The sequence below is a fragment of the Hydractinia symbiolongicarpus genome, chromosome 10 (assembly GCF_029227915.1).
Source record: "Hydractinia symbiolongicarpus strain clone_291-10 chromosome 10, HSymV2.1, whole genome shotgun sequence".
In the NCBI taxonomy this organism is placed as follows: domain Eukaryota; kingdom Metazoa; phylum Cnidaria; class Hydrozoa; order Anthoathecata; family Hydractiniidae; genus Hydractinia; species Hydractinia symbiolongicarpus.
Genome location: NC_079884.1, coordinates 25,339,454 through 25,367,416, shown reverse-complemented (window position 1 = coordinate 25,367,416; position 27,963 = coordinate 25,339,454). Strand labels below are relative to the sequence as shown.

General features: G+C 33.1%; 2 protein-coding genes across 2 annotated transcripts; one reads left to right on the top strand and one right to left on the bottom strand.

Moving 5' to 3' along the window:
- LOC130613286 (voltage-dependent N-type calcium channel subunit alpha-1B-like) lies at positions 1-20,349 on the top strand. The gene is made up of 42 exons (XM_057434635.1): positions 1-406; positions 1,320-1,424; positions 1,903-2,042; positions 3,305-3,411; positions 3,776-3,931; positions 4,459-4,643; positions 4,990-5,099; positions 5,216-5,373; positions 5,756-5,873; positions 6,296-6,468; positions 6,588-6,700; positions 6,935-7,044; positions 7,387-7,518; positions 8,102-8,174; positions 8,259-8,382; positions 8,780-8,927; positions 9,405-9,432; positions 9,619-9,667; positions 9,913-10,048; positions 10,309-10,438; positions 10,975-11,034; positions 11,395-11,501; positions 11,849-11,954; positions 12,100-12,207; positions 12,440-12,492; positions 12,677-12,722; positions 12,800-12,900; positions 12,987-13,188; positions 13,723-13,887; positions 14,473-14,580; positions 14,712-14,795; positions 15,277-15,402; positions 15,844-15,909; positions 15,990-16,093; positions 16,469-16,625; positions 17,156-17,283; positions 17,653-17,749; positions 17,907-18,012; positions 18,774-18,878; positions 19,166-19,260; positions 19,527-19,637; positions 19,712-20,349. The coding sequence occupies exons 1-42, from the start codon at positions 230-232 to the stop codon at positions 19,961-19,963; spliced, it is 4,959 nt and encodes a 1,652-aa protein (XP_057290618.1). The 5' UTR covers positions 1-229; the 3' UTR covers positions 19,964-20,349.
- Positions 20,016-27,811, bottom strand: LOC130613008 (RRP15-like protein). The gene is made up of 8 exons (XM_057434333.1): positions 27,666-27,811; positions 27,212-27,390; positions 23,830-23,915; positions 23,644-23,718; positions 23,426-23,531; positions 22,921-23,010; positions 21,983-22,056; positions 20,016-21,617 (listed from the first exon to the last, which is right to left on the bottom strand). Exons 1-8 carry the CDS (start codon positions 27,809-27,811, stop codon positions 21,462-21,464), a joined length of 912 nt encoding a protein of 303 aa, XP_057290316.1. The 3' UTR covers positions 20,016-21,461.
- Between the last annotated feature and the right edge of the window lie 152 nt (positions 27,812-27,963).

Sequence of the window (27,963 nt, the reverse complement as noted above, 5' to 3'; positions counted from 1 at the left end):
AATTTGTAAAAAAAGTCAAATAAAGGGAATAGATGTGCGAAGTGGAAACTTCTTTTTTATTCGTTGGGGTTATAATCACATTTTCCGTATGAAGAATATCCAAAACATTCCACGCAAATGAAAACCTTGGAAGAATATAAGAAAAAAGTGAAAAAGAAGAGTCCTTGGACTACTTGAAGTCAAAAATATAACAAGATACATTATAAATAATTAGACGAATATAATAATTATGTCGCAAAGAGATATCAGACGACAGTCAACAGCAGTGTCAATGACGGGAAGTCAGTCAAAAGCTTCTTCATTACAGAAAATAACAGGACCAGAACGAAAAAGTTACACTAGTTTGTTTATATTCGGTGAATCAAATCCTGTTAGAAGATTATGTCGAGCAGTAAGCGAGTCTAAGGTATCCTTTTCATGAAAAGATGGTTACTTACTTTGAGGGTGAAAGAAGAAAAAGAAAGTTTTCTAATTTAAGTAGCTTTGTGTCAGAAAATAAACATTTTATGTCGGTAACAGGGATTCAATAAACTTGAGAGTTAGGCCAAGTAGCATAAAAGAAAAGACACACATTATTTCATTTTTGTGTAGCGTGGTTAAATACACACACACAAAATTTTATTTTTAGTTTTTCTTGGATTGTAGTTCACCTTACGCGGTATCTAATATTTCTTCTTTTATATCTGTAATCTTAAACAAAATATTTCTATGAAATGATCTTTTTTAAACCATAGTTTTAAATTAGATAGACGCATTTTAAACTTTCCAATGTTTTACAAAAGCTATTTCTAGTTGCCAAGTTGGAAATGTTCAGACTATTATAATTTCTGATGCCTTTCACATGTCGCCCTAATCCAATCTTCTGGGCGATAAAAGCCCTGGTTTCCATACTCTGTCGCGACTGTTAAGTAGCACATGTATCTAATAAGGTAGCATATTTGTAGCCCTTAGCCTGCAAAGTATAAACCAGTTTAACGCCTAAACGTATCATACACAAATTAAGTTTAGGATTGCAGAAGCTGCTAATGCAGAGTCAAGATATAAAGCGTTCAGATAGAAGACAAAATTGTCTTTAAAATTTTAAACTGACTTCAGAGCTTCTGCTGTGCATAAATATTTAGCAAAAATATATTTTTGATTTTCTTTTGACATTTAGAAAGCCGACATTACTTTTTTATGTTTTCGTACTCGTTGTATAGACTTGGGGTAGACTACGTAATATAGTGTGGGGTAGATGTTTGTAACAACATTATGCTTACTACTTATGCATACATTTTTTGTGTCAGTGTTATCGTTATCCTTAACATGTGTTTTTCCAGCCATTTGATCACTTTATTCTTGCAACCATTGCTGTAAACTGTGTATTACTAGCACTCAACACTCCACTACCACATCATGATAAATCGAAGTTGAATCTACAATTGGTGAGCCCCTTTCCTATTCTTCTTCTTCTTCTTCTTCTTCTTCTTCTTCTTCTTCTTCTTCTTCTTCTTCTTCTTCTTCTTCTTCTTCTTCTTCTTCTTCTTCTTCTTCTTCTTCTTCTTCTTCTTCTTCTTCTTCTTCTTCTTCTTCTTCTTCTTCTTCTTCTTCTTCTTCTTCTTCTTCTTCTTCTTCTTCTTCTTCTTCTTCTTCTTCTTCTTCTTCTTCTTCTTCTTCTTCTTCTTCTTCTTCTTCTTCTTCTTCTTCTTCTTCTTCTTCTTCTTCTTCTTCTTCTTCTTCTTCTTCTTCTTCTTCTTCTTCTTCTTCTTCTTGCTTCAACAATATTTATATTTCATAAAGAATATGTTTTTTACCTTATAGCGTTTAAAGGTTGTTTATATTTTATATTAGAACTCCTATATCCTTTTCTTACCATTGATATAATTAATAATTAACCCCATTATTTATATTTTGATGTTATAGGAAAAAGCGGAATTGTATCTACTTGCAATCTTCGTCGTGGAAGCCATTTTGAAAATAGTCACGCAGGGTTTTATATTACATCCGGGTTCTTATCTTCGAGCATCATGGAATGTGCTCGACTTCATAGTTGTTGTCACAGGGTAGGGTAAAAATTGTTGTGAATCTAATTAATAATTTATCCAATTACTTTCATTATTACTTATTTTTTATTACTGTGCCATGTTTTTACATCACGCAATGAGATATGGAAGTTTAAAAAGAAATTCGCTTTTTAAAAACTTTTGAATAGCATTTGAATCCTGAAATAGCGGTTGATTCAAATAGTGAAGATTGTACGCTCAATTAAAGATTTCTTTTGTGTTAAATTATTTACGTAAATTATTAAAGACTAGTTACAAATTCCGTGATAGAATCCACTTAGACAAGCAAACACTTGAAAGTATTCGATTTTATGATTTCTGACGACGTCATCATATACGAACAATTTTTTCGCAAATTTGTCTATATGTTCTGTAAAGATTAATCAGAAAAATCCTCCTTTCGCTTTGCTTCTTCGCGAGCTCGTGGGAATATGCATATTAAAAGGAAGATCTTCAAGGCCAGTAATAGTTTGAAATACTGATTAAAAAATACATATGGCATCATATATTTTCGAAAAACGATTAAAGAAATATCGGGGATAAAAATATTCCGATGACGTCATCAATCTGTCAGTTTCAAGATGAGCGGGCTATGTATAAGATTGCTATTTCATTACGGCATTTTCTTTTCCTATGTAAATTTTATAGGGAAATGTTTCAGGAATTACGATGGTCTAGCGGGAGAATTACCAAAAGCAATAAATAAAGTTGATGTTTTAAAAGTTTGTTTTGCGTTGTGTATTTCGCTCTTAACAACATAACACCTCAAAACGTGTTTTTTATTTGACCATAACGTGATAAGCAATGATAAAAAACTCACCGGCTTGTCTGTTTACAGAAGGTACAGAAATGCAACAGCTGTTTTGTGAGCATATCTGCTACACATATTTTCCTTTTATTGTTCAAAACTATATTTAATTTTTCCCTCTTCTTTTTTTTTCTTTCTGGTTGTTAGTGAATAACTTAAACCAAGAGACAGTGTAAAATATATACTAGCTGTAAATTTCCTTTTAACGGTTTTGTCGTCATCAGAACTAAATCAGTCAAAATAAACATCAAATTAAATTAAATTATATTTTAGCGAGCAACAATAGCATTTAAAATGGACAATGCAGTCTTATTAATAAACCGTGTTTAGTTTTTTTCACTATCTTTGATTATATACAGGTCTTCAGACCTACCTAACATTTTTTTAATCCAATTCTTTCATATAAACAGGGATAAAATTTCAAATTAACAGAATTTTACCTTGTTCAATTTAGCATAATGAGTTTACCTATGCTTGGATTGAACATCGATGCCAGCTCTTTGAAAGCTCTACGAGCAGGAAGAGTGCTGAGACCATTAAAATTAGTTTCTGGCATACCAAGTAAGTTAGACCTGCTGTAGTCCTGAATAGTTTAATCACCCCCCCCCCTTTCCGCATTATTGTGTGACTGTACGTTATCAACATAAGTAATTTTAATTTGAGGCCTAGTATAGGTCAAGGTAATTCTTGCAAGATTTTCTCTAGAAAACAGTCAAATAGTTTTATCCTTTAAAAAACCTGTAAGAACCATGTTTATATTAAAGACGTAGATTTATTTGCTTAAGTGTGTGCAAGTATTCCTAGTATAATGTGATTGATGCAGACAGGATAATTTTACTTAATCTCAATAACAAAATAGAACCCAACTAAAGTTACAGGCAACATTTCGGGCGAAATACACGGCTCATTTTTAATTTTTTTCAAGGTTTACAGGTGGTCATTAAATCTATCATGCGAGCAATGGCTCCCTTGCTACAAATTTGTTTGTTGGTTGGTTTCGTGATTGTCATCTATTCAATTATTGGTTTAGAATTTCTTAATGGATTGTTTCATAGTGTTTGTTTTCTTAAAAATTCGACAGGTAAGATTAAAACTTTCAGTATTCTTTTATGCCAGTATCAATATCAGGTCCTAAAAATGAAAATATTACAGTGTTGAACAAACTGAAACGGTTCATGTCGTATTTTAACCCTATTTGGAAACAAGGCGCATGTTATTTTCTTTTGCTACAACCTATTACAGCACCAGACTCAACTCCCTGGTTCTTAGAAATAACTTAAAAGTTAATTTGAGGCAAACAAGAGAGCATTGTGTATTAAAAACAGAGTTAGATTTAAATTAGCATGTAAATTCATGTTTTGTTATGAAAAAAATCCATAAACAAACTCGATTTTTACATGTTCTTTCAAAATGACAGTTAGCATTTGAACTGGTATAAGATTAAATCTGGAATACTTTTTTAAATTCGAAAATAGCGAAGACATAAATTTTTAAAAACATATCCAGCTAAAAAAAAGTCTATTGAGAAAGACACTAGACGATCACTTAAAGCATAATGGCAAATGAAAAGAAAAGCTGCCACTCGTCTATCACGTTGTTTTCATGTAGAATTTCAAGGCGGTGAGCCCCAACTTTGTGGCGAGAATGGCTTCCAATGTGACGATAATGCTGAGTGTCGTGAACACTGGGAAGGACCAGCGTTTGGTATAATTAGTTTTGATAACATGCTACTTAGTATGTTAACTGTGTTTACTTGTATCACTTGTGAAGGATGGACGGATACGATGTATTATGTAAGTGTCTATTCTAAATCGTGTCGCACTCGTTTATTTTTTTATTTATTGAGCATTTTAGCCTATCACCGGGGTTGTAGAGGTCGGAGAAAAGCATTGTGATGCAGCCCAAAGAAGGAACAAAAAATGAAATTTTCAAGTCACATTTGAATAATTACTGACAAAGTATCCATTATCTGAAAATAACAAGATAAGCATTCTTTCAAAACTTCTCCATGAATTTTCTAAAAACGCAAGATCAACCATTTCTCGGGCAAATGTAACGTTCTCTTGCAGAAATGTTTTTCAATGAATTAAGTGTCAAGAGATTTTAAGTTTAGACTAAATCTTTTTCGATATTGTTTAGACATTTGATGTTTATGATTTGCATGGCTATCTGTTATGGATCTATTATTACTCCTTAAATATCATTGGTGCACAATTCATGTTGAATCTCGTGCTGGGTGTTCTCAGTGGGTATGTATGTATATGCAAATATATTGTTAGAGTTTGAAATGTTTCTATACTACTCTTTTCATTTGATGGTTTAGAATATATGAAATTTTTGTTAAGTAAATAAATATTATTTTAAGGGAATTTGGAAAGGAAAGAGAACGTGTTGAAAATAGACAAGCCTTTTTATTGCTACGGCAAGGCCAACAAACAGATCGAGCTTTGGCTGGTTATATTGATTGGATTGATGCAGCAGAACAAGTTCTTGTAAAAGAGGAAGATGAGGAAACAGGTCAAAGTATGACAGGGTTTTTTCGCAATAATTTTGTTTAAAATTTTGTAAAAAAAGTAACTCTTTTTGTACATGAGAAACACATTAATCATGTATCCTCTCTCTTCATTACGACAGTATTCAATAATACCTTTTACCAAACATTTACCGTTAAAATTCACTTGTGTTCTAAGGCCCTTTAGTACCTGGCAATGTAATGTTTTTATTGCCTTATATCGATCACATGATCGAGCGCTATTTTTCTGTTTGTCCAATAACTTTATATTGCATTAGTCATATTTCAAAATCGACGTAGAACGCCTAAATTCAATATAAAAGTATTAGCTATAACTACGCTATAGTTACGACAGACTTTATAAACCTTTCAGCGCACGTAACATTTTTTTAGGAAGATCGAGAACGAGAAAGAAGACTGAAACTGGGAGTGTTGGTATGACGAGTGTGTTGACTAGAAATGCAGCTGGAAAAGCATTTCGTTTGAATATTACAGATTCGATGGAACAACAGTGAGTGACTTTGTTATATTTACGTAATGAATTAAAAAGCAACTTTAAACCCTGGTTATACCAGGCTTTCTTCTGTATCAAATATTTTGGATGGCTTAAGCAGGAATTTAGATAACAAAAAAGGAATTGTTTGGTGAGATAAAAACTTGCTGACGTTAGCAGTTGTGCTATGACATCATCGTTTTGATGAGGACACGAGTTTTCCCTGCTGACCATTAAGTCTATTGGATTGGTTTACATGTGAATTTTGTTTGTTAAATGGTTCCTCTATTATTGCCTTTTATTATATTTCCTTGTATACTTTCATATTTTCTGTTTATTTGTGAACTGTTGCTTGGTCAAAAAAATTGACCATTCGACAGCCAAATTTCCAGACCCCTACTTCGTCACTATAACTACTTTTTTCTTACTTAATTTCACAGGGAAACTTGGAAAGAAAAGTTCCATCGTAAAAATCGTCGTTTTCGAATCAGAATACGAAAAATTGTTAACCATGCCGCATTCTATTGGTTAGTGATAGCATGTGTGTTTCTAAACACTATTTCAGTTGCTGCGCAACATTACCGGCAGCCGAAATGGCTGACAGATCTCCAAGGTAAATATATATAGTCTTTCTGCAGAATGCCTCCTTTAAAATTGTCACTCTGATTAAGGTATGAAATTGAAAAGCCGCAGGTAATTTGTTTTTTTATTTATTATTTTTTTCCTCCATAGATATATCTGAATTGGTGTTTCTATCGTTTTTCTTGATTGAGATGTGTTTGAAACTTTATGGGTTGGGAGCAAGAACTTACTTCCGATCAAAATTCAATAAGTTTGACAGCGTGGTAAATATTTTTTGTTATGATTTCTTAGGCTGCCCTGTGGCTTGACGCAAGAGACCCCAGGAACCAAAATGGACCAAAGCATGATTTTTTGTTTTGATTTGATTGGTCAAAATAGGTCACACCTAGCTCACAAAAAAATAGGCCAATTTTAATCTGATTTTTTGTTCGTTGATTTTGACCTCCTTGGTTAAGTATGTTTGTGTAGCAAGTGCACCAAGTCTTTTCTATTTTAAGGTAGTAACGGCTGGTGTTTTTGAGTTGATAGTTTCAAAAATCTATGGAATCAGCATGGGTATTTCAGTTCTTCGTGCACTGCGTCTGCTGCGACTGTTCAAATTTACAAGGTAAAAAAATACTTCACATGTGTTACTATACTACAAAGAGAACAATCCCTACCCTATCGGAAGAAAAAAATATTTCCCGATGTAAAGAATAAGAATATTTCATCCTGCCAAATTTATTCTCTGACAAATAATATTCCGCACCGAATGTACGATAGCTTCTGAAATGTAACAAATGAGGATTATTTTTGCTATTAGTGATAAAACTTTCATCCACTCACAAAGAAATATGAATGTCCGGATTAAAAAGAATGATAAAAAAATAGCAATCTTTGTTTTTCCCGACGAAAATTGTTCTCGATAACGTAACTTAACTATATATGATGCTCGACTTTTCTTCTATAGATACTGGAGCTCACTAAAAAATCTGATTACATCGTTATTGAACAGTATGAAATCAATCATTAGTCTGCTGTTTCTTCTCTTCCTCTTCATTCTCATCTTCGCTTTACTTGGCATGCAGTTGTTTGGTGGAGGGTAAGTGAGTCATCGTTTTCTTTTACTTTAGGCGAATCTAAAATCGATTAAAATATACCAATGTTAAGCAACCTCATACGCTACACGCCCTGGGTTCGAGGTTGCAATGTTAAGCATTAAGATTTAATTGCAAATGCATCTAAGATTAAATCTCATCCGCAGAGCTTCTTTTGCGCTTTTTGATATACTGGCGTTTCGCACTATCCTTATATCAGAAAGCGAAAAAGAACCCTGAGAACAAGATTGATCTGACTTTCTGACGCGGAACGCTTGCAATAAGCTCGCTGAATAAGTAAAAATCTTGTTAAATTAGCTTGTATGAGAATTGGGTCATCTAACCTTTCAAGATTTCATCAAGTTTATTCTAGCCACTTTATATTTTAACGAGAGATCAAGTTCAATCCATCTATCGGGGTTAATCTGACCATTTGACAACAGAACCAGATTACTTTATGGGAAGCTTATCAACCCCCTAAAAAATTCAAGATAAAAACTGTAGCTCAGGATGCATTAAAATTTCGGAAATGACATTTTTGTTTGTAAACTTAACGCAACATAAGTTTTGATTCCATCTTTTTTTTAGTTTTGCACACCGAGTTCAACCCCCACGTTCGAACTTTGATGATTTTGGAAATGCTATGTTGACAGTATTTCAGGTAATCTTGGTTATCCAATATTTTTTTTCAAATCAAAAACAATAAACATTAAAATGCATATATAAATAAATATATATCTTTTAGATTTTAACTGGAGAAGATTGGAATCAGGTTATGTATGAAGGAATTTTTGCATATGGTGGTCCCAAATCAGCAAAAGGATTAACCATCTCCTTATATTTCGTCACGCTTGTTGTGTTCGGAAATTGTATCCTTTTTTTATTTTTTTTTTATCTCTCCTGAAATATTCGTCATCATTTAAAAATCTTAAATTTAACCAACGAAATAGGTCCATTGGATATGGCAGCTCAAATATGACGGTACATAGAATAAAATGTATACTTACGTAATGCATTTTTTTATCATGCCTGGCCGGCGAATGCAGGTCCTTGTGCATCGGGGGTGACATTAAAATTTTCTACATATCCAAAAGAATAACTTTCATTAAGGACTCTTAAAAATATGATAGTAGTTTAGAATACAACTAAATGGTTATTTTACTGTCTCCAAAATATCAGCATAAAAAATAAATATTAACCATTAGATCAGACAGAACAAAGATACGTTATGAAATTATACCACATTTTTCCTTAATACTGTTCTAGATACTTTATTGAATGTCTTTCTCGCCATTGCTGTTGACAATCTAACAAACGCACAGGAACTAGGGGAAGACGAAAAAGCTGCCGAAAAGAAAAGAGAGGAACATAAAAAAGAAATTAAAGAGAAATATGCACCAAAATCTACAGCAATGTAAATAACGTTAATTCTATTTCCGTTGTTATTGTATATGCTACGGCGAATATAATCAATTGGAAATGATTTATATTCATGGGGTGTTTATGTATAAGGGTTAGGGTTATTGCTATTATGGTAAAAACCAGTTAATATGCATAATCCCCGAGTTTATCACAATCCCGTAACATATACTTGATTCATTAATAAACAGTAAATAACAAGAAGTACCTATTGATCATGTTGACATGTTTCAACTGTCACGTTACATCTTCAAGATTTTTTTCTATGTGTTAGACCAATGAAAAGGGGCGTTGTTTGCCGTCTTATGATCACAAGAGGATTAAGAACGTCCCTTTATTGAGGTTGGCGTTACCTACAAAATGCATATCAAAATATAAACTGCTATATATTATAGCAGTTTCTTCTGTGAATAGAGTTCTGCACAACATACCATCGTTTAATGTAACCTCGTATTTATTTTTCTTTTTGTAGAGAAGGAAGAGGGTACGATCTATCAAGGGTATGCGTTTATATACTTGTGCATTTAAATTTTAATAGAATTACAAAAATGTCTGCCCAATAAACATAGAATCAATTTTTCCTTTTGATTATTGGCGCACCATTCTGCTAGCCAAAAGACTCCATTCCACACGGAGTCTTCTGACTGTTGGAATATGGGCTTTAACTGATTAAATATCTTTTTTAGGACAGAAATGGGGTTGTTATAAGCGAATTTGAAAGAGTTCCCATAGAAGGTAGAAATTACAATTATTATATCGTGGTTAGTTTGATCATGGTTTTAAATTATTTGAGATTATATTTGTAAAATTATATAAAAATTAAATTATGAAATTACTGTTAAACGTTGACTATATAATACACATTTAATAAGCACGTGACTAAAATAATTAGTAAAATTAGCATATTAATCGGGATTTTTTTCCTGATACAACACAAGATAAAAAATGTTCCTTAGTGGCTACCTTTGTGGTGTTTTTAGGTGGGCATGCACTTCCAGGTCAAAACTGGATAAAGAATTTGAAAAATCCAGGTAGAATGACAGGAAATATTAAAGGTGATGACGGAAGTGGCATGTTGCAAGTCAATACACTTTTCGTATGCTTTCCTGGAAATCCGTAAGTAATATAAAATTTCTTCTAATTATGTGTGTTTTTTCACATTTTTTTATTTTGTGTTTATAAAAATATTGCAATTAACAATAAACGTTTTCAAAACTTATTATCCTCTTCTTTATTTTCGTTTCTCATATGTTACCTATCAAAGTGTTAAAAGCTTTCCCATCCTTTTCTCCATGCCAGTCAGACATTCTTTAGGATTCTTTTTTGTTGCCGTAAGATTGTTTTTATGGACTCACTCACCCAAATTTTTTGTTTAGAATTCGCATTTTTGTGCATCGAATTGTATCGTCCAAATATTTCGACAACACCATTTTAGCTTTTATTTTAATAAGTAGTATGTTCCTTGCCATGGAGGATACTACTGGTCGTCACGTGACACTAAACAAGGTAAGCCATTGAATAATTGTCGAATTACGCCTATGTCTTTTTTAATCGATGCAAGATCTTGCTAAACATTTTATTAGTTAACATCATACGCGCTCTTTTATAAGAACAATTTTATAAGAACCAAGATTTGTGGGAAAAATGAGAAAAAAATATAAACAACTTTAGGCTATAAAAACAGTGATATAAATCATTGTTTCTAAAACTAAGAACAAATCGAGCCTAAGTTGTGTAAAAAATAAGTACAACCTAGGAAGTGTAATTCCCTGCAATTCCCTCTCAGCTCAATTGTTCATGAACACAATTACAGAGCTTGCGATCAGCAACAAAAAAGACACCAGAATACTTTAAGAAAAAAGTCTATAGATAAAAACAAAATGATGATTAATTCTGAAATTTCTTACTATTAAGAACAAATCAGACTGAAATGAGGTTCAAAAAATAAAACAACCCGGCTCGTTAAGTCCGATTTTACTGGTTCTAAAAAGCGTGTAGAAGCTACAAGTGTCAATTTTAATTCTTGTTTTTGTGTTTTATAGGTCTTAAGAAATTGTGATTATATTTTTACGTCGATATTTACGTTAGAAGTAGTTTTAAAAGTAAGTGGTGTTTTTTTCTTGATTATGAACGAAAGTTTTTCTTGTGTTGTTATATCAACCTCGATTCCAGGTCTGTACCGTTTTTCGTACATTTTATCCTCAAACCAAGAAACGATATATATCCTGAAAAAAAGTCGTTAACCTAGGGCATTGATTATGTACCAAGTTGTGTGTGTTCTTGATAACATTTTTAGAGTGTGTGCTGACACACTTGTACATAACGGTACATGTCTTATACAGATTTGCCTTATAGCAATATCTTTACAATATCTATTACTTAGTTCCCAATCTTCTGTGCTTCCGTGCATATGTTACACACCGGTTAGAGTTAGAATTTTCTTTTAATGCTTTTTATATTAGGTTATAAATTATGGAGTTATATTACATAAAGATTCATATTTTCGTGATGCATGGAATTTTATTGACGCCTTGGTTGTCAGTTGCTCCATCGCTTCACTTGTCCTCAGGTACAACTTCTCATCTTAAAGCAATTTTCTGTTTTTAGAAAACAGTATTTTTGTTATCTTTAATTTAAAATATAGTTAAAATCTTTCGCTCACATTTTCTTCCTACAAATCATCTTGTTATAGAAACACTTAGTGTTGTTAGTACGGATAAAACTTTGGGCTAAATCCTTTTCTTTTACGACACAAATTTCCATAGGGTCCATGAAAGAGAGTTGTAACTGCATATCCTAAGATTTAGCAGTACAAGGACGTGTATCAAATCGCAACATATTCGTGTAGATACTTCATTCCCTAATATATAACTTTCTTACATTCTAAGGGTACATTTACATGTTGAATTTTTTCAGTCAAGACGATTCATCATCCGCAGATTCAAAACGAGTGATAAAAGTACTGCGTGTGTTGAGAGTGTTACGACCTTTAAAAGCTATCAATAAAACGAAAAAATTAAAGGTAATTTTAAATTATTTTCTTAACTTACCCAGGGCTACTTTTTCTCTTTCTAGTCTCGATTATCGGAAAGATAAAAAAAACCTGGACTCAAGGTTGTAGTCCTGTTAATTGAAATTATAGAACCTGATTTCACTTTCGTTTTTAGGCAGTTTTTCAATGCATGGTGTATTCTTTAAAAAATGTCATTAATATTCTGGTCATTACGATTCAGTTTCTGTTTATCTTCTCCGTGATGGGAGTTCAACTGTTTTCAGTAAGTATCTAACTTAGATGATACCACTGACTAAACCAAACCAACTTTAGCTAGAGAATTTGGGACAAAGTTTGTTATTGCCTTAGGGAGACAGCGTTCAGCTTCTCTAGATCTATTTAATATTTCCATGCTTCCAGAAATCTGTAGTTTTGGTCAAATCATACCAGCAAATGCTTAAGGTGAAATTTATTCGGTGTACGTTTTTAACTTTTTTTCTTATTTATTTTTGTAGGGAAAGTTTAACTACTGCACGGATCCATCTAAAATGGACGAAGAAAGCTGCCAGTAAGACTTTACATTGTTTTAAGTGATATATTTTATAAAACTACAAAGCGAAATGACCAAATTTAGAAAATCAACCAGATTATTTTATTTATGGTCTCTACTTTAAACGTGCTTCGAAGTGTCACTAGTTGTACTTGACAAAGAACAAAGCCATTGTCTGTAAGATGTGACGTTTCCTGTTTAGAGGACAATATATCACGTTCAAAGACAATGATTTCCACAACCCTGTTGTGAGTACTTTAACTTTACTCTCACACATTTATATCTTTCTGAATGCTAAAAATTTCTTTGTTTTGTATTCTACTAGGAAAGAACTCGAGAATGGAAGAACAGGGAATTTAATTTCGACAATGTTTTCAAAGCGTTGGTGACATTGTTTACTTCCTCAACAGGAGAAGGATGGCCTAAGTATGTTTGACGAAAACATTAACAAAAATTCTACCAAATTTTTTTTCGGACTTATAATATTGTATCTTCTCGTTTTTCTTATTTAGTGTGATGTTCAACGCCATCGATAGTACGGATATCGATCAAGGTCCAGTCCTTAACAATCAAATTCAAGTTGCTCTTTTCTTCATATTCTTCGTTGTCATCTTCTCCTTTTTCTTTCTTAACATCTTTGTTGCTTTGATTATTCTGACATTTCAAGAACAGGGCGAAGCGGAAGAAGGAGATAGTGAATTGGACAGAAACCAGGTTAGTGTTAATATACCCGGGGTCATCACAGGAAGTTTGGCGTTTTTGCAAATTTTTTCAACTTTTTGATGACTTCCGGCAGCGCTTAATACGATAAAGGACGCTTTTCCTTTTCTGTGGTGTACATGTGTAATAAAAATTTGCTGAAATAGACGTCATCTTTATTATAATGGAATCTGTAAATCCTGAGCGTCGACGTTTAAACAATGGAGCTGCAGCCTTGAACACTGTAATGGGGAACAGCCTTTAAGCTGCAAATATGGGGAGAATTTGACCATATACATGCGAGTTGGCTTGTAAATGAAACAAAAATCTTTCATTTTCTTAAATCTGAGTATTATAAGATATGTTTATATAACTGCGCCAATTATTAGGCTATTTCTTTATGAAGCAAAGATTTCTACGACGCATTATGTCAACATCTAACTAACATAAACTGAATACAATGCTTTAAATGTGCGCTCTTGCACGAAGTGTGTCTATCACAATGTAAATTATTCGCACAGTATGTATTCTGTATAACACCTTTTTTAGAGAGGGTGCTTACATATTGCGATGGAAGCCAAACCAGCCGAACGTTTTATGCCAGAAAACCCAAACAGTCTGCAATACAAAGTGTGGCAATTTGTTGATTCAGTTCCATTTGAATACTTTATCATGTTGTTAATTTCTGGAAACACGCTTATTCTAATGTTAAAGGTAGGTGATGTTGAGCTCTCACGTGTCAATTTAGTGTAATTCGTTATTAAACTAGTCGGTGGCCGGTGGAAAAATTAACGGGTTCGCCCATCCTTCTTATACCGCATTGCGGTACCATTTTGCGTGACTAAAAGACGTAGCTATACAAGTATTATATAGATGTTTAATGAATAAGTGCAAGAAAGCTTGAACGTTTAAATGTAAATTTAACAAAAACAAACCCAAATACATGTTTTTAAGATACCATATCTAAAATTGATTCCTCAAACTAAGGATATTTTATACCGCATTGCGTGCGTCTTATACCGCGCTGCGTGCGTCTCGCTACTTGCGGTACCATTTTGCGTGACTAAAAAACGTAGCTATACAAGTATTATATAGATGTTTAATGAATAAGTGCAAGGAAGCTTGAACGTTCAAATGTAAATTTAACGAAAACAAACCCAATTACATGTTTTTTAGATGCCATATCTCAAATTCATTCCTCAAACTAAGGATATTTTAACCCAATGTTCGTTATGAAAGTGCATTTGGTGCAGACACAACGTAATAAATTTTCCATTAGTTTATTTATTTAATTTTTAGTTTGATGATCAACCAAAGGAATACGAAGCTTATTTGGACGTAGTAAATGTTATCTTTACGTTTCTCTTCACTGGTGAATTCATGTTGAAGTTATTCGCACTCAGACATGTGAGTTGTAATTTTTTAATCTTACTGGACCTGGATAAAGTTGGTGTGAAAATCGCCAGATATGATTTGTTAGGTGTAGCACTTACTGTCATCTCTAATGTAATCATGTTACTTTTGATCAACTTTTTTAGAATTACTTCCGAGATGGTTGGAATGTGTTTGATTTCATCATTGTACTTGGAAGTTTGCTAGACTTTGTCTTTTCAAAAACCCTTGTATGTATTTCATAACTTGATTACAACGGAGGTCTCCAGATAGCTAGAATCTTTATCAGACCTTTGACAATACTCCCAGTTCGCGAATGTTAGATTCTAGGACATTCGAGTTAGCAAATATGTTTGCGCAATTGAACTTGCGAGTTTAAGTAATCGTCGGTTTGAGTTACTGACATTATACCGCGTGTCCATTAGTCCTGGCTATGTTCTGGTAATTCAGAAAACAACTTATTGAACTACAGCTTATTGTTCATCAAATGTTCTGTACCTGGTTTAAACTACTATAACCAAATAGAATACTTAGGAATTGTGAAGGACGTGGTTAAGCAGTCAATAAGGAAATTTGTACTAGTTTTTTGGTAGAATTTAACTGAAAATACTGAAAATTTTCCCGTGGAAAAAAACACCACATACTAATCTGGTGTGGCCATTTCATTTAAATTCTACATCTAAAGTTCTGAATTACTTTTTTATTCCTTAGCAACAAGGCACTATCCCATTTGATCCGAGTTTGTTCCGGTTGTTTCGTGCAGCGCGCTTAATAAAGCTTCTGCGAAGAGGATATACAATAAGAATTCTTCTATGGACCTTTCTACAATCGTTCAAGGTAAGTAATCAAATGTTTTGTGGGTTTGTAACAAGGACGTTAAAGATGTGGTATTTTTTTGTGTTATACATGAAATGGAGTCTACAATTTGTAAAATCGTGAGTTTTTGAAATCACTTTGGTGTGCAAGCATACTAACGAAATGCCACTAATATTCACAGGTAACAATTTTCGCGCTCTTCTCAGATTTTGACTAAATTCGCAAAACTACCTGCAAATTAATGTCTAAGATTATTACCGGCAAAATGTAACTATTTCAACCCGTGATGCTAATATCATTAGGGTAAGTAACAATTTTTGTTGGAATCTGTTGGTTAACAATCACCTTCCTAAAGTCATTCCAAAGGAAATTTTAGTGCTAAGATGTTTTTACTTAAAGGGAGACTTAACACATTATTCGTCACTGCAAGAGCTCACTAAACTATTTCGTTTCTCATTTTAGGCATTACCCTATGTTGGCATGCTTATATTTTTACTATTTTTTATCTACGCAATTATTGGAATGCAGGTGAGTGACGTCATAAGTATTAACACACGAAAAAAAATCTGAAGATGTACCGTTGATTATATCATCATAATTTTCTTTAGATGTTTTCGTTAATAAGAATCGATTCAGAAGAAGAACCATGGGCACAAATTAATCGCCAAAATAATTTTCGAGCATTTTTCCCAGCCATGCAAGTTTTATTTAGGTAGAAATTAGTTCTTTCTCTTTTGTTTCTAACATTTAAGATCTGGAAAAATAATGGATTGATTAAATAGATTCTTCTTTGGAAATTTTGGATTTCTATTGCTAATTTTCCTAAAAAAACAACAAAAAAGACATTCCGAAGACGAGAATGAAAGGATAAATGATATAAAAAATTATCTGGAAACTACTTACATTGAGACGGCCACAAGGTATATCAGATTTTCCACAAGGGTACCTATAATATTAAAAAAACCATTACCAAGCCTGAAACAAATCGAGTTTTAAGTTAGATAAATGTCAAAGACCTACTTATATATGCTTTGGAACTAGTAAGTCTGACCATGGATTACTACTACACTTGATATGCTCGATTTAGGTCAGCCACTGGTGAAAACTGGCATAACATCATGTTAGCGTGCGGAAATAATGCCGAATGTGATAGAAGTCTACCAGCTTCTGTTGGAGCAGCTTATTGTGGAAATAATTTCACTTACGCTTATTTTATCTCTTTTATATTCTTTTGCTCTTTTCTGGTAAGTATTATTTAGCTATTTCTTTCTTGATTTTAACACAGCAGAACAATTTTTGAAAAGAGAGAGAATATCTTTTCAAGGAAAAAAAGCAAAACATTGATCTGTCCACCATTGTATACAACAGCATATACACTATTTAATTTCGAATAGTCAGCGCGAAAAAAATCACGTGATTAAGACGAACGATATAATTTTACGAAAATAAACGGCGTGTGTAAAAACGCTTAAATTAACCCGCGCATTAATCAAGGCTGGTTAAGCTCTCAGGTCATGCTCTTAAATTGTGAAAAAAAAAGTTAAACTACACCCATTTGAAAAAGTATAAATATGATTTTTTAATAATTAATTTTATTTTAGCCCTTTTTAAGTCTTATTTTTTATATAAATATATGAAATTAGCTCTCATTGAAAAGCACAGTTTCTTTTCGTGTGGTGTGTAGTAGAGAGTTTATTTCAAGCAAGAATTTCTTTCAACAAAGTTTGCAGTCGCGTCAACGTTGCTTTCAATATTTATTATATATTTTTTATAGTTGTTAAATTTATTCGTTGCTGTAATTATGGATAACTTTGGATACTTAACTCAAGATGAAAGCATACTTGGTCCACATCATTTAGATGAGTTTATACGCGTTTGGGCGGAGTTTGATCCAAGGGCAACGTTAGTAATTTGTTTTACTTATATCTTGTTTTACTCGTCATAGACCCAACACGTCATGCGAAAATACGTGTATTATCTTATATTTTTGTTCGTATTGATAAACGATTAAAATAACGCTAAAGAAATAATTTCACTTGGAAATAATTTACAGGTTGAGAAGTAGTGTTCTAATTTGATTAATTTTTGCGAATTTCGCGTACTTGACTTGTATTTGCGAAAATTTCCGGATTCTTGGAAAGGTTAATTCGCGAAAATAAGTCTTCGCGAAAATTAACATAAGGTGGCTATTTGAGAAACTTCTCCCATGCTAATTATGGGTAAATAAATATGTAAATGAAACTTCAGTTGTAATGCAGTATTTCTTTTCAGCGGACGCATTAAACATACAGAAGTGTGTCAACTATTACGTCAGATGTCACCACCTATTGGTTTAGGAACAAAATGTCCAAAAGTTGTAGCCTATAAGGTAGGTTATACTATTCTGTTTCTGATTCCATTGCACAATAAAATTATTGTTGTTATCCACTCGATAAACTCTGGCGGGTTCACAAGATCATTTATTCTTCTTTGATGCATTTTTGTCAAAGCTGAAGTCTCGTGTATCGTGTTGTCTTTCTTTGTAGCGTTTAATTCGAATGAACATGCCGCTACATCCAGATAACACAGTGGACTTCACAGCAACTTTATTCGCGCTAGTGAGAACAGCCTTAAACATTATGACGGAACAGAGTAAGTTCCTTTATATTCCTCTGCATGATTTTTTCCTTAAGCAACAGTATCACCAATCTTCATTCTACGAGCATCAATAATGCAAGCCTCGACAAGCAAATGTAGGACTGACAGTGATTTATTGCCTGATCTGAAGTGTTTTAAAAACATAAAACAGAAGGCATTGAGAAAGTGATGTACCTGGATAATATACCTCATCTCAGCATTGTTTTTAATCGAACATGGAAAAGTTAGTATTGCTGTGGACCACTGATGTTTTAACCATTATATGAAAATAATATAAACATGATCAGAGACATACAGATTTTCAGTTGGAGGAGGAGCAAGATTACAAATGTATGGGACTTCTTCATATGTGGCGATTTATGGGACTTTTTCGTATGTAGTGACCAAGGAGACCCTACCATGGTTGGAATCTACTAAGCAAAAAAAGAGATTTCAACCCGTTAGACTGGCTAAAAGCACTATAAGAATTTTGGACAATACGAAATTGCATCAATAAAGACGAAAATAGATCAATAAATTTCGTTTAAGCAATTGCGTTTCCTGTAGACTTTTTTCGTGTTTGATATTTTTTTTGGTGGGTGGAAGGAGGGTTTCCCCAATGGTCTACGCCCTGAATATACCTCAACATAATACAATATTCTATTCCCTTAGATATTAGAAGAGAGAACTGTAGAAAGTTCATATATCTTTTAAATATTAAATGTTTTGGAACAGAAGTTTGACAATAGCCGTAATTTTACTTGATTTTTTCCTAGACAACCTTCATAGCAACGATTTAGAATTACGTTTGATGCTCAAACGAGTTTGGCCAAATATAACGAAAAAGACACTGGACCGTGTGATTCCTAAGCGCCCGCAAGGTAAAAGTTTAAATATTATTAAAGTTAGTAGTTATACCTACAATAGCCGTTATTCCTTCATCAACACAAGAACTTATGAAACAGATCATCACCAACTGTCTTATGTGGAGAGGTTGGAAGATTGACTAAAACAAGTTGATTTCTTAGTTTTTGTGTAGAGCTGTATGTTGCTTCGCACAACACCTTTGCATCCAGCATATGTTTGCATAACAAATATATTCTTAGTGAACTAATCCACGCCTGTCTGGTATAGCCTGAAAATATGTCCTCTTTTTATTTTATTACAGGTGCTAACCAGATGACAGTTGGTAAAATCTATTGCGCCAAACTGATTTACGAAAATTATAAACATTTAAAAAAGTCTGCTCCGAAGAAAACTGTGGTAAGAGTTGATACGACCAGTTAAAGCACCAACACTGTTTAGAAACAAAACCAACCTGGCAGAAAGGGCATTTTGCCTTGTTGATAAAATTAGTAGCGGCCACTCTGTAATAACGGCTTAGGGGCCACAAAACCCTGGGGATGAGGTTGGAAAACAAACAGAACATAGCTGTCTTGAAAGATCCTGAGATAACACCCTTAAGATTTGGAAACTGTTACCAAAAATTATTGTTTTAAAGTGGTATTAGCTAACCATGTTGTTTTTAGGTTGTGTCAAATGGGAATGGTTCTGCAGTCCACAAGGAGACTATAGTGGAGGAGGAACCTCCCCCGGTAGTGGCACCTGTGAAAACAAAATCACCTTTCCATATAAGCGAGGTAAATAAAAAACTCGATTATTTTTCACGTCGCCAAGGTACAGTAGTTTTCAATTCAATATTTTCTTGTTATAGCTACTACCAAGCGTAAATGGGGCTTTTAACCTCTCCACGCCAAACTTAGCGAACTTTTTTTCATATCGTAACTCTCCACCGCAAAGGTTGTCTCAATCTACGTATTCTGTAAACAACGAACAACCACCGCAGGAGGAGGCAGCTGCTCCATCTACAAGTAAACAGCAAATCGCGCTTGCTATAAAGTCTGGTAAAAGTCCATACGAAATGTACGGTTTGCCAGAGTCAAATGAAGATGATGACTGGTGCTAAGAATCTCAAAGAAAAAGAGGTTTTTTATTGGAAAAATTGAACTTTCTGCAGGTCGTTTGACAGATCTATTTATCAACGTGCATTTTCACACACAAACACAAAAAGAAGTTACATGTCATACGTTATATATAACAGCATTATCTGAAAATGTGTGAATGTCGAAAATTAGTGACTATATTCACGACAAAATTGCAATCTTAACAGACAAACTTACCAAGGTGCATCTGTTAGAACCAAAAAGTGGCAGCACTTTAGGAAGTGTTTTTGTGAACGCTAAAAACAGTGGAATAATTGTTGGCTTATTTAACTTTCATATAAGAAAAATTTTGTTTTTACTTGAGCGGGACATATTTTTACAGAAAAAAAATCAGATATCAAATTTTAAATTTTTTTTTGTCCTGTTCTAATCGAGAAGTTTCTTGCGCGACAGTATTCTCGTGACAACAAAAACTCAATGTACTAACGTATAACTGTACATTTGTTCATTTTATCCAAATACGATGACAATATGGTATGAGGCTTTTGTTGGCGCCAATGCTGGTTCATAAAAGGTACAATCGATCTGCATGCTCAACTTAAGATTTAATAGAGCTGTCCTGTTTAAGTTTACTGACAAGCCATATATCATGAATTAGACCATTTTATAATTGTGGTAACCATTATGGATCTTCACGCAAGTAAAAGGATGTGACTGTGGCAGCTAGCTTTTCGGCAGTAAGGGATAAAAAAGATACGTGAATTTCTTACTCGGCGCTTTTTAACGAGCACTATTTAAAAAATTTTGGAATTTTAGCATGGGAAGAGGTCTGGATTAACTAAGTAAATACTGACACTGAAAAGTATTTCGGTGACAGAAATTTTTGCGAATTTTGTGAATTGATATCTTATTCCCAAAATGCCCATTAAATAAATTCACGGGTTTATTGTCCGACTTGTTCACATGTTTCCTGAAGAAAATAAGAGTTTACAGGCAAAATATGCGTACAGTATACTTATTTAACCATAGTAAACCTGAACTTTCTTGGCCAGTGTATTGGGGGGAGGGACAAAATGTACCCGGGGGTCATAAATCCAAATTAAAAAAAAATGCTTAAGCGACGAAATTGGTATAATTATAGAATGTCTTAACTCCTTCAATGTAAGGACGTCACGGGGATTTGAAATGAAGTCCCGGGATCAGAAATGACATCACAAATACCCTAAGACAGGTCAATTTCCCTACTTCAGTTATATTTTAACTTCTTACATGTTATCCACACTATAACATATAACACTGACTTGAACTGTTCTCTTTCAACAAGCACTACAGGAGCCTCGTTTTAACAGTTTTTCCATATTCTTTGAGTGAGATAGATGGATTTCTTGTGACACTTTTTCTCTCCTCAAGGTTACGTGAAGAGCAATACTTCTTCAAACCATAGAGTTATTATTCAAACTCCACAACCAAAATTGTTGCATCCTTCCTTTTTGCGATTACTCTTAATTGAATAAATGCAATCTATTCTGAAGTATCTTCGCTATCAGAAGCTTCTTTCTCTTCTCGCACTTCATTTTCGTTCGTTCTGTCCCAGTCCTTCATAGATGCACCCAACATGAAGTCATCACGCAATACGTCCCATTTCTTATTTTGCTTGTCGTTTTCCTTGCTATTTTCCTACATATAAAAAAAAATTAGTAGCTTTTTATTGCCTTGGGAGGCTTTGTTAGTTTTCTTTTTCGTAAATGAGAAAATATAAGTTTTGGGAATTTTAATGAAGTCAGCAGTCAGTATAGTCAGCGAATTATTAACCTGTTGCATTTACTGTGAAGAACGTAAAATATTCATCAATATAATAAGGGTCTTGCACTTTTGACAAAAGATAAAGGAAATACAAGGGTTTAAAAACTGCAAAAAAAGCCCTACAGACGAATGCAATATTCTCGACCAAGCATTTATCAATCACGAATACCCTCTAACAAAAACGTAAAAACGTGTCAAATAAAAAATCATAGACGTAGTTATGCACATGTCTAATTTACCTCTTCTGATTTCTTTTTATCTTTGTTAGTTTTTAATAAATCCATAAAACTTGACTTCGTAACAGTTTCCACAGCTAAACAGAAAAAAAATACACAACATAGCCACAACTATGGACGGCCATGGTTAAACAATGAGAACTGCGGTCAAAATCGCCTTTGGAAAGCGGCTTTAATTTTTGCGAAATCAAAAAGGTGAAAAGCTGCACAAAGAATAATTTTCGTGATCTTTTTGCGTTATTTCGCGAATAGACCATTTTAATATTTTTTGTAAAGAATTACTTTAAACTGTAGTTTTTTTTGCAATTTCAGGTCTACTTATTGAAGTAAGGTAGCTTTGAACTTTCTCATATCTGGTGCTAACAATTATTCTTATCAACTACGAAATGTGTCGATCAAAGTTATTGACTTCCATTCCCTTTATTTCTCCAAAATTTAGCAGAAACAAAAACAAACCGAAGGTCGGAGCATACGTGGCGCGTTTCTCCACTTCGAAAGACGAAAATTTTCTTATGGGTTCTTTAGAAAGTACCTACGAATGGTTTTGGGCTAACTACATTGCAATGTGGTATATTAAAGACCAGAATATAAGAATATAAATCCATCTAAATGTACTAATGAAATTTCGAAAGAAAACTTGCACCACTAGACAGGGTTTGAGAGGTTGAAAAGAATGAAAAAAATTTACTTCTTCCATTACAGAATTATACCCCCTTAAATGCCACAAAGTAAATTTAAAATTTGCATGCTGATGCCAACATATTTGTGATGGATTGTACAAAAAGTTAATACAATCATCTATGTAAAAAAAGAAGAAATAGTAGAGAAAAAGTTTAAAAATCTTGTAGCTAAGGGCTCAATTTTGTAAAGATTAATTTTAGAAATTACGTCATCTCTAATAATTTCATGAAGATGTATTTTCGCAGAGATAAAAATTGTACCTTTCGACTTTCTAGCCTCTGTTTTCGCTTCCTTCATCTTCTCAGAAACAAGCTTTTGATGTGCACTTACAGCATTGAACAATTTAACAACTGAAAAAAACAATCATTTTTATACCAAAATGCTTTAAACAAACGCCCCATCTCTATATAAACGCCCATTTTTAATAAACACCTAATCAAAAGTTGTTTTTTTTTAGTTTTCCTAATTCAGGAAGTTTAAAATTAAAGAAAATAATTTTACTATATTACTACTAAAAATGAGGACATTGTCTTTAATTTGTTGGACGTATAGACCATGAGTATGAAGATATTATTGATGTAAAGCAGACAAAAATTTATTAGTAATGAATTTATGATGATAATAGGTATGTAAAAAAATGGAATTCTACAAATTTTTGGCTTTAACGCTCAGCTAAAAATGGCTCCAATAAACAACAACCCTAAAAATCTCGGGCGTTTTTAAAGGCAATCGTTTTAACTTTTGAATAAAATCATGAAAACACACCTCCTTTTGTAGCAATCCTTTTTAGCAGAACTTCTTTTTGTGCGTTTGATCGTGTAGGTAAGACATGGTTCTTCTCTCTTTTTTCAAGTCGCTCCTCAGCTTTATCCTACAATTTTCATAATATATTTCATATATAGGCATTGTACCATATTTCAATAAAAAAATTGACTGCAATAAAAATATGAGGATTATAAAATGGTAGGAAGATAAGCTGGTACCTTTTTAATTAAAAGCTCCTCCCTCATTTCCAGTTTCCTCTTTTGAGACTTCTTACTCTTGGACAAGATTGCTGGCTGAAGAACAGAAGAAATCTCAGTAGCAGCATGCTGAAGTTTCGTTAGAAATTGTCAGCAGCAAAGAACAAAATGTTCACAGAATGATTCGAAATGTTCAAAATAACCTACCACAGATTCCGGTAATGGTTTGGCCAGAATTTTCGAAATAATATCTCCCATTGCAACCATACCGTGATTTTTAACATTATTGTCTCCTAAAATATACATATTTACATATTTTTAGTTTATTGCACATAACAAATAAAAAAGAATGAAAAAGTTTATTTATTCCATAATTGTCATTATATATATTTGTGTTTGCCAGTTATTTTCATCATTACTTTATACCCAACAAGGACTTTTTTCCTGTAGCTACAAGGTGTTTTTCTTTAGCAAAATGTTTGACCAAGGAAGTGATCCAACATAGTGTACAGAATGGTCTGACTTTGCAAAATGCACTTGACTTGGATTAGGCGCTTTAAATAAAGTCATTTGAGCCCTAAAAATAAAGCCCAATCGTTGGTCATGGAAAAGCCTAAAAAAAAATATTAAAAAGAAAATTTAACTATCCAGCCTTAAAGGGAACCCGAGGTATAAAATAATGTTGGACTTATATTATAGAGCTTAATAACTTGGTAAATAGCTTTTTTTAAAGCTCTTTTCGTTTTTAAGATACTCACATTTAAAGAATTTCAGATTTAATTATGCTGCAGAATTATGATGTTATATTTCAGTAATAGCAAATTTAGACATTTTCTTTCATCAGTAATTTTAGACCTGTTAAGGAGTGTGCATTCAAACTTAATCAATGCATAGATATTATAAAGCTGAATTGATTAACATAATTTTTTTTGTCGAAATGACACTTTTTTGCTCGTCCCAGGCCTCTTAATTTTTTGCTAACAAACTTGGGATCTGCATGTTGGTTTGCAATCAATATCCCGCTAACCTGAAGGGCCCGAAAAAAATTTCAAGGCCCTTAACAATAAAAATAATGGAAGATATACTGTGATAGCATCACAGCCAAATTTTGTTGAACGTTTGTTGACAGAGAGTTCTCAAAAAACGATTTGTTTAATACAATTTGCTTAAAGAAAGCTTACCTGTCCATATATATGGGTATTTTCAGCAAGGCAGCACCCTTGTACAAGAGACATGTCTAATTTTTCTTATACTGATTTGATTGCACAAGTTTAGGTTGGCAATATATTATCTATATATTAATACGCCTTGTGTGTGTGTGCGCACAGTGAGGCCATGTCACACAAATCACGGGTCACTTTCTTACGATGTGGCGTTACGCTAAAATTTACCAAGTTAAAAAAACGCAAATCAGAGGGTTATTATTTAAACATTTAATTCTCTCTTCTTATTACTTTAAAAAATAAAACTCTTTTTTATGTTATTAAAACTAATTTTTATTTTATTTTAAATGTTCCTATTTGTTTTTTTTGTTTTAAAAGCCCCGTTGGTCGGTATAGATGACTTGCTATCTTAATAAATTTTTTGTTTTTATTTTTTTGGCAGGCAAAATAAAGCAATTCAATTGGCTAATACTTCTTTTTAGAAGATCTGATTGGTTGAAAAACTCTTTGCCTGTGGAAAAAAATGTAAACAAAGCTTATAGTAAGTCATCTATAGATAGAATAACATATTTTACCCCCGATTTACCATGTGTGCGCCGTTTCTCATAGAATAAAGTTTATCAACTGAAAAAAAGAAAACCGAAGCGAAGGATGTTGTCTCTTTTTCCAAGTAATCCTGAAAAAAGTTATTTCAAACAATGTTTTCTCATCATAAGGTTAGATTAAAGCTTATTTGTTTCTTCTATGTTTTCCATTTTTGTGTTCTGGGACCAAGGTTGTATCGCATTCGAATATACTTGTAATTCGAATCTCAAATATACAAAACAAAACTGTTGTTGCAAAGCAACTGTTCTTGTCGAGCAAGAATAAAAAAAGTTTATGTTGTGGTCAGAAATATAGACACGATCCCTTCAACCAATTCACTGCACTGTGTTGAGAAACTTAATGTCAGCCCCGTAGTTTTATTCAGTTCGGCCTGCGGTTTAAAATGGTGGAGTGACCAAGTAAGGTTGTATTATCGTTCTCAAGAAAAACAAAAACATCAGGATTAACTCAGTTGAATTTGTTGATGTTTGATACTCGTCAAGGCTTGGCATCATATTTATATTTTTTTCATTTTAAAAAGTTTCCAAGAAAGTGCCGAAGTCTGCCAAGGCAATTGCCGAAGGTTTTCAGTGCTTTTGACCATTGTCTTCAGCATTTGTTCTGCCGAAGGACTGCCAAAGTGATTTTGAAAAATTGCGAAGTTACTTCGGCAATTATTTGCCGAAGCAAATATATCTAAAATTTAAAGACTGAAAACTGATTGGACTTTTATCCAGAGAACGCTAGCTACTACTGAGAAAGCGAAAGAAAAACAGGTGTGTTGTTTAGATTATCTGGTAAAGAAATGAATTTAGGTGAATAACGATATTTAAGCCGTTTACACTTTCAAAGCTAAACTTTCCCCTAAATATGAGGTGAAATATGTTTTGTCTTGCGCCTGAACATATTCTTTTTAGTAAGAATATACTCAGGATCAGTTAAGAATATCTTAAGAATATGTCCAATTTTGATTGTTTGTTCTAAATATAAAAAGAATTTGCCAATAGCTATAGCAACATTATTATTGAAGCATTATATATTTTTAGGCCACGAGGATAGTATTTGTCAAGAAAGTTAAAAACTTTTTTGTAAGAATATACTGTAAACAATATGTCAGAATATCCTAAGAATATGTCTAAGCTTGATTAATATAAAAATTTGTATGATGCACAAATTTAATTAGAAATTTAACTTTTTATTGTGTAGCTACATATCTCACAAACTGAATCTTTTTTTCTCAAAAGCAATGGGCAAGTACACCAGGGAAAGTTAAGAACATGAAGGCTGAAACGAAAAAAAATTCTTATAAAATACAGTGTGTATATCGTAGAGAAAAATTTATATAAAATGTAAAAAGTAATTTTTCCGTTGTTACCGTTTTTAACGCTACAAAGTGGTTGATGTCGTTATAATAAACCTTAATGTTAACAAAGTTAAATCAATGTTTACATCTGTTACGTTACCGTTTAAAATATATTCGATTCTTAAATTCGAAACACTGCATTGTTATCATGCACGGCCATTTACGCATTGGGAGAGTTGCTGTATGCAATAGACTAAATACCTAATTTGGTATGATGCATTAGAAACTGGAAATTTTGTAATAATCTTTTTTGTGTGACTTAACGATTTCTTCTTATGTCTGGTATACTATTTTCCCTGGTGTACTTCTGACAAGCAAGTATGTAGTTTTAGCAGATTTAACTTTTTACATAACCGTTGTTAGACACCTTCGATTATGTTATGTTAGACTGTTAGCTAGCTACACTTTCTTAATTTCTTCCTAGCATTTTTCGACATCAGTATGTTCAAAAGTTAAATATAAATAAGGCTAACGGTACCATCAACACTCTCGATATCAGCATCAATACCTCCATCATCTTCGTTAGGATCTTGAGCACGTTGTTCTGCTGCCATTTTGTTTTTTGTTTTTTTAATTTTCTCACGGTCCACGATAATTTTGTAGCAAATTCGGACAACCTCGTTCCGAGGTTCTTTTGTCCAAAAAGGACGTTGTTTGCTAAAAGAACGCACCGTGGAAAATAAACGCAAATGAAACTAATATGGATACAATTAACGCGAATTGTCTAAAATATTTAAATCTCGAGATTAAATTAACGCAAAATCATATATTGCATAAAAATTTCAATTAAGGCCTGAATTTTTATACAATATATATGATTTTGTCATGATATAAACATAACACATTAATTTAAAAAAATTGCCTCAATCTTTTGGGCGTTACTTACCTAGAATAAGCTAATCGCATTTCTTTCAAAATCTAGAAAAGAGGACCTAAGCTCTGGAAACGACATTGAGGTTAGCCTACGTGGCGCGGTATTATTTAGACTGAAACGTTTCGGTTGTGATGCCATGCATAAATTAGCAAAACGCTGGTTATGATGATGCGTCCGCATAGAAAGCTTGTTCACAAAAGTCATTTTTATTACCTTCACTTTTTAAAAATTACATTGTGGCATTAAAAAATCTGGATTTTTTCCTGAAGATTTCAAGATATAACTTATTCTTAGACATCGATCCCATGTGTCGTCACCTTTTCCACATCGAGGCCGGCGTTATTGTTAGCTGTCAA

Bases quoted from the DNA above. Each gene is read 5' to 3' on its own strand.
- LOC130613286 (XM_057434635.1), top strand. From the start codon at position 230: ATGTCGCAAAGAGATATCAGACGACAGTCAACAGCAGTGTCAATGACG. The intron at 9,433-9,618 runs GTATGCGTTTAT...TATCTTTTTTAG, and splicing joins GAGGGTACGATCTATCAAGG to GACAGAAATGGGGTTGTTAT. The intron at 15,403-15,843 runs GTAAGTAATCAA...TTCTCATTTTAG, and splicing joins CCTTTCTACAATCGTTCAAG to GCATTACCCTATGTTGGCAT.
- LOC130613008 (XM_057434333.1), bottom strand. From the start codon at position 27,811: ATGACTTTTGTGAACAAGCTTTCTATGCGGACGCATCATCATAACCAG. The intron at 23,011-23,425 runs GTGTGTTTTCAT...TGTTTTTTTCAG, and splicing joins AAGGATTGCTACAAAAGGAG to TTGTTAAATTGTTCAATGCT. The intron at 22,057-22,920 runs GTACAATTTTTA...TTTTCTGTTTAG, and splicing joins AGAGGCTAGAAAGTCGAAAG to CTGTGGAAACTGTTACGAAG.